Source organism: Octopus bimaculoides, chromosome 2 (assembly GCF_001194135.2).
Source record: "Octopus bimaculoides isolate UCB-OBI-ISO-001 chromosome 2, ASM119413v2, whole genome shotgun sequence".
Lineage (NCBI taxonomy): Eukaryota > Metazoa > Mollusca > Cephalopoda > Octopoda > Octopodidae > Octopus > Octopus bimaculoides.
Window position 1 is genome coordinate 87,195,664 of NC_068982.1, and position 7,266 is coordinate 87,202,929.

General features: G+C 35.6%; 2 protein-coding genes across 2 annotated transcripts in view; one reads left to right on the forward strand and one right to left on the reverse strand.

Annotated features, from left to right (window-relative positions):
• LOC106875741 (phosphoacetylglucosamine mutase) overlaps window positions 1-5,609 on the reverse strand; it is a 93,697-nt gene extending 88,088 nt beyond the window's left edge. Inside the window, exon 1 of the mRNA XM_052965858.1 lies at window positions 5,481-5,609. Coding sequence (XP_052821818.1) covers window positions 5,481-5,578 — 98 coding nt within the window. The 5' untranslated portion in view covers window positions 5,579-5,609. The remainder of the gene's footprint in view (window positions 1-5,480) is intronic.
• LOC106875813 (E3 ubiquitin-protein ligase TM129) overlaps window positions 5,495-7,266 on the forward strand; it is a 22,826-nt gene continuing 21,054 nt past the window's right edge. The window contains exon 1 of the mRNA XM_052978411.1: window positions 5,495-5,620. Coding sequence (XP_052834371.1) covers window positions 5,587-5,620 — 34 coding nt within the window. The 5' untranslated portion in view covers window positions 5,495-5,586. The remainder of the gene's footprint in view (window positions 5,621-7,266) is intronic.

A 7,266-nucleotide genomic window follows, 5' to 3' on the forward strand; every position in this document is an offset into this window, starting at 1 on the left:
CTTGGGTTTTTCCTTTTTTGTCACTTTAGCTATGAATTAAATTAATGAATTCAACGGGATACACTGTCTGCAAGTAGTTGGGTTCAGCATATTATCCGCCATTTTCTAATAGATATATATATATATATATATATATATATATATATATACAAATATATATATACATACATACATTTGTATGTATATCAATGGAGATCTAAATGACAAGCAGGCTCGTTTATCTCTCGAGATTTCTTTAGAAAGATGGATGAAACTGTTGGACAAATGTGTACTCACTGGTGTCATGAAATGTTGGTGTTATAACCACCTGATTCTACCAAGGATCCAGTGGCAGCTGGTGAGTTATGACATTGCACTTACCTATGTAGAACGCCTGGAGACAATTGCGTCTACGTTTCTTCGCAAGTGGCTGGGTGTGAGCAGAAATCTATCCAGTGTGGCACTCTACTGTAAGCAGGCCAAATTACGACTGCCATTGGATGGCATGACCGAGCTTGTAAAGAAGACGGCAGTAAATAGTTTGCTGCAACTTAGGGCAAGCTCCGATAAAGTGGTGCAAAAGAGTGAACCAGTTGTTCGTTGTGGGAGGAAGTGGAAACCAGTGGAAGCAGCAGTCAGGGCGGAGAGCAAACTAAGATGTGAGGACATGTCTAGGGGTCAATTTGGTCATGCAGGCCTTGGATCTTTGAAGTTTTGGGCATCATGGAGCAAGATGTCCAGCAAGGAGAGGCGATCTGAACTGTGTAAGGTGGTTTCGGCAGAGCATGATGATCTATATTACATTTGTGCAGTTCAGCTTGGAGCGCAAGGCAGCTGGACATCATGGGAAAATGAAAAACCGCGACCTAAAATGCAGAACTCTACTTGACATGAGCCTGAAGCTGCTCCAATTTGTAATTGGTTCAATGTATGACACCGTGGCTTCACTGAAGGATTTGAAGAGATGGGGACTTGCACAAGATGACGCATGTAACCTGTGTCAAGAGGAGGGGTGCACCACAGCTCATATTTTAGCCAGGTACCCCATCAGTCTCCGGCAAAGACGATATACTTGGCGACACAACCGAGTACTGAGAGTGTTACTCCAGGGTCTTCAGGAGGAGATATCGGAAGCAAACAAATGTCCAAAGAGAAGTGAAGATATGAAGATTCATTTCATGTGGCAGGGGGATGCTCTACCTCGTCGCGCTGAAAAGAGACGGTGGGGGCTTTTGACTTTAGTAAATGACTGGACAATCATGGCAGATTTAGACACAAAATTGATCTTCCCAGAAAAGACTGCCGTCATGAACCTTCAGCCAGACATATTAATCTTTTCCGAGCAGAGGAAGACAATAGCACTGATTGAACTTACAGTTTGTGATTAAAGCAACATGCAGACTTCACATGAGAGGAAAATGAGGAAATACGAGGAACTAAAACTGCTTTGTGATAACAACGGTTGGGCAACTTCAGTGTGGCTGGTAGAAGTGGACTGTAGAGGTTTCGCATCGCATGCCCTCCTTCCTTCGTTATACCGACTTGGTGCTCGTCGCTCTAAAGCAAAGGCACTAGAGAAGTTAGTATGTAGCGTTGCTGAAAGAGCTTCCTATCATCTATGGCTCTCAAGACAACAGAAATCATGGGGTACGCCCCGTGATTAAGACTGATCATGACGTAATAGAGGGTGCGCCGATTCTGTTATTTCTTTATTTTCTGCAAACAAAGTGCAGAAAAAAAGCTACACGTTTTCATTATGTTATATATACAATGATAATAAAGGACGTTACCATATATATGTTTACAAACCAAGGACGTTATATAGACCTCCTTCACTCAAGTTAGAGAAAGGGTGCGTATTATACACAAGGTTTAGGTTTTTCAGAGGTACAGCCCCCTAAAAATCCCCTGTGTATTATACTCAAGGATTTACGGTATACATATATATATATATATATATATATATATATATATATATATATATATATATATATACATACATATATATACATATACACACACATATACACATACATATATATATACATATATACACACATACATATACATACACATACATATATATACATACATACATACATATATATATATATATATATATATACACACACACACATATATATATATATACACACACACACATATATATATATATATATACACACACACACATATATATATATATATATATATACACACACACACATATATATATATATATATATATATATATATACACACACACACATATATATATATATATATATATATATATATATATATATATCCTTTGCACACGTGACTCCCACATAGCCATCAGCCATTTTTCTTTCTTCTCCTAACTTGTGTTTCATTGTTTGTTCCTGTTGCAGCTGGACAAGGAAGATGTATTCTTGTCTGTCTCTGTCCAACCTTGTTTTTTCACGTTTGCCACTACAACCTTGATTAGGCTTAGCAGCCCTTCCTGTTTGCTTTCACTGTCCTGTTTTGTCTCCAATTTTGACCCTCCACAAAATTCCAAATTTTATTTAATTTGCTTTGCAGAGCAACTGTTTTATGAAAGGCATATCTTCTCGTGTGTTGTTTATGTTTTGTGATGTCCTGTGCCCACATATGCATATGTATATATATCTTCTTAATATATAAAATCCATTCTGTCTGTCTGTTTGTGCGCTTATAACTCAAGTATTGTTCATCCAATCATGCTGAAATTTTAAACATGGATACATGAGAGAGCATGGCGTTCCATAATCAAAAAAGATTTTCAAAATCATTAGTTTCAAAGTGAAAATCGCTATTTTTGTAATCTTTAATGTTCTGCCATTAAACAACCAGTTGCTCACACAGCCAGCACATACCATTTCGCTAGCAACAAGGGGAGTACAGGATGACAGTCAGCCAAAACCATCGCTATGCTGTCTCTCTTCTTTCCTCTCTCTGTGGGGTTAATAATCTTAATCCTTACTTACTGTTTCTCATTCAAACTACATAATAGGCAAAATTGTCGGATTAAGACAGTAGGATTTTTGAGGGAGATTTGGCTGCTATTTCTACCAGGTCTTACATCCATGTGGTTATGTATGTGAAATACTGTCCTATACATTCCTTATGCTTTCCAAAACCGAGTTACAGATTTTGACATATGGGGTATCAAAAGATCCAGTACTATTTTGGCTACAAATTAAACTTAATTTCCATTCACATATTTGCATTTCAAATAATCTTTTCCATAAATCAACTATCATAAACATTTTATACAATGACGTCACATTTTCTATATGTGTGTGTACCTTAAAAGACATCAATCATCACGACACACACCTTCACTCACTCTATCTCTCTCACATACACACGTGCAAGCATGCATGCACGCACACACACGTCCATTTCATATAGACGTACATACATCTTTCACTTTCTTTCTCTGTTCTTTTCGCTTTCTCTTCTTTCAGTTTCTACTCTCTTCAAATAAAATTTTTACAGATACAACTGCTTACAAAAGAAAGGATTAATGTATAATTTCTTTCTATGTTCATAATTTTTTGTTTACAATATTGGGAAAAATATGCCACCAAAAAAAAAAACGTAATCTCTCCACAAACAAGTATAAAGCAAGGAGGATTGTAGGAAACCGAAGGCGAGAGTCTGAAGAGAAAAGCTAGATGAGATTTTCTCAACATCAGCAAATGCATGTTGCAGCACTTAATGCTGGATCATTAAATCAATGTTTTATGATTAGACAGAGGTCCAACAGAAAAGCTCTCAGAAACAGACAACGTACAAATTCGTTCTTCACAACTCCTTAAGCTGTTTTCAGATATGATCCATCCCATTCTTATAAAAATAACTCTGTCCAAATTGGTATGCTAAACAAATTATCTTTTCTGTAGAGCTTTAAAATTTTCAAATGAAACAAATGCCATGTGCTGCTCAGGTGGTCAGGTAACATTGCCAGCACTACTAGCTCCTTCTCAACCTCTTATGGATCTTCTAGAAGGCATTTCCATCCAGTCAAAGAATTTTCTGAACAATATCAGACAATACAACCCTGCAAATGACATCATTTGGTACATCTAAGAAGACAGATAAACATGAATTTACGACGATGTCACAGTTCAAGGGCAAGTCTATCACCTCATTGGTTCCCTGTTACCCACAAATGTTTTGTTGTCAATGCTGCACTTTCCCATATGACCTGTTTCAACATAACTGTAATATAGTATATACAAACTATGTCATTTTAATCCCGAGCAACGCCGGGTGTCTCTGCTAGTATATATATATATATGAAACGGGCTGCCATGTATTCATAATCATATGATCAGCCTTACCGAACCAATTGGTAATGAATGGAGGCAGTTGAAACTCTTGAAAATTACTAAAACATTTACAACATTCCACATAAATGTGAGTGTGTGTGTGGGGGGGGGGGTTACTGAACTTCTAACTAGTGGTTTAGTTTAGCCTCTTACCAAATGTCTCTCCTTGAACAGATCTCTACAGTACGTGTCCATTGCAAAATTATTCAACTTGTCAAGCTAGGTTTACACTTCGTAGCGATTAGTTGTTTTTTCTTCTTTTTTTTAAGGTAAACTGTACGTCGTTAATGGAACAAAATGTGTGACAATCTAGATCAAAGTTTAAATAATTTTAAAATTTCTACAATTTTTTTTTTCTTATAAGGAAGGGAAACAAGTTTTATTGGCGGTTTAAACGTAAATTCAAAAACTACAATTAACAATGCTATATTTTGGTACACTCAACATTCAATTAATTCATTAAAAGATATCAAAACCATGTAAAGTATAATTTTTAACTACGGCTTTTGAAAAAGAATTAACACAGATGGCTTTCTTATGCTACACATTGTAATTAGATTTGAATAATCTTCTCTTTATTTATTTCTAATGAAGTATAGGAACATATATCATCCTTCATATTTGACTTGAAGTTTGTTTTATCGACTTCGGAAGGATGAAAAGCAAAATTAACTGTGATGGAATTTGAACTTAAATCTAAAGGGTCGTAACTAAATCATTTTAACCAATGTTGTCAACTACTGCCCAATAGACAAGTTAAAATAAATTTAAAACGATAAATAAATTAAGAAAGAATAAAATATCATAAATTAGCTACTATAGCTAATTCAGCAGCGATCGAGATCGAAATAGCAAATTCACCTTATATATAAATTAAACCGGTACGACATTAAAGCAATGTAATTATAAATTCAAGACTACAAGTGATAAAAGTCAATTCAATTTAGAAAAATGTATAACTAGGCTTGCATGCTATAAAAGTACGAAAATCCAAAGTCTATCCTATAAATTAAATCGTACAGAAACTTAAATGTTTACATACAACTGAACAGTCAGTGCGTAGCAGGAATGGAATGCTTGACATTTAACAAGGATTTTTAAGTGGCTGAAAAACAAAAATAATTGATTTTGAAGAAAGATAGAAAGAAAATCTACACATACTTAGTTCTAAACCCGGCAGTGCCATAATTTAGGTACTTCTCACACGTCTTCGAATACTTTGCCTTCAGAGAATCGTCGATGAGACAAGACGTGTCCATTGCAAACAATGTGGTTAATTTGTCAGGCCACACAAATCGAGAGTAGGTTTACTCTTTGTCGCGATTAGTTATTCCTGTATTTTATGTAAACAAACAGAAAATACTTTGTACAAAAACGTTTCCACAAGGAAATAATTATATTTAAATAAGTTTTTCCAAATTTTGTTTTAATTTTAGTTAGGAGCTTGAATGGGAATAAGTTTGTAAATAATTATGTTGCTACGTAACTTTTGAAATCTATTTCTACTAAGTAATTTCTTATAATATTTTAAAGCGGTGAACTGGCGTTAGCGCGCCGGACAAAGTGCAAAGATCAAAGTCCGGATCTATTCTGTTTGGCGGTCGACTGTCCATTGTGATGACAAGACTTACCGACTCAAACACGAATTCTTTTAGGAAAAAAAACTTTCAGTAGACATCTTGGCCCCGAAACCCGCAAAATTAAACAAGTTTGTTAGTCATCTCATCAATGCAGAAAAGAATAAATTATTAATTTGGCATTAAATAAAGATTTCTGCACACACCCACTATCCGACTTCGGATGATCATAACTTTCAGAATAATGGATATTTTTTAATGAAATTTTCTATGAATATGTGTTGTATCATGTAGATTCCAAATATACAAAATTGGTGGGGAATGTTTTAGGAAGGGGTGGGATGGGGAATTTCGAAAATTCACCGGAGTCCACTTCAATTCGTCTTAACTTTCAAGAAAATGGATATTTTTTAATGAAATTCTCTACAAATACACCTTGGACTATGTAAATTCCGAGGACTTAGGAATTTGGGGTGAAAACAATTGGGAGTTATTTTTGAGAACCGTTCCCCACTCGCGGGGGGCAGAAATCTGTCTAAATTTTGATCCTTTCACCCGCATGATTTACAGTAAGAAAAAAATAACTCGGATTTTTTGCGTGGAATCAAGTACCCTGACCTCCTAATATGCTGCAAATCCCTTATTTTTGTTCGGAAAAAAGTGGAGAATCATTGGAATTTTTTTTTTATGAATTCCGGTGACCTCCTAATAATAGTTTCATTTCGGCGCCAAAAATTGCAAAGGGAAAATGCTTTAGTTTTTCAAATCTATTCTGCAATCTGGAATATATATTATATCCAGTGATTTTAAGAGGTAGGAAAAAGATATTTTGTTAATATTATACTTTTACTTCATTTCACACATACATGCAAAAGCTCTAACATGTTTGTTTTCACTAACTTCTATAACCTCTGCATTTTCACTTATTTATTTCAAACTTTGAATTTTCATTCTAATGTAATCCATACTCTCTCGAAAACGTATTTCTGCAAAATGTTATCTAAAATTATGGGCAAAGAAAGAAATAGCAAAAAATATTCGAAAATGGGGGTGGGATGAAATTTCCGAGGGTTCCACCCCACCCACCCCGTTTTCCGGACTCAAAAACGGGTATTGTAGCATATTAGGGGATCACCGGAATTCATTCAACGGGGAAAAAAAGTCCAATGATTCGAGGATAGGGGGTGGTTCCCTCCCTCCACACTTTTTTTTCCGAACAAAAATAAGGGGTTTGCAGCATATTAGGCGGTCAGGGTACTTGATTCCACGTAAAAAATCCGAGATTTTTTTTTTTTCTTAGTGAAAATCGTGCGGGTGAAAGGATCAAATAATACCGGAATCTGTAGTTATGCCTGGAAGGGAGACAACTC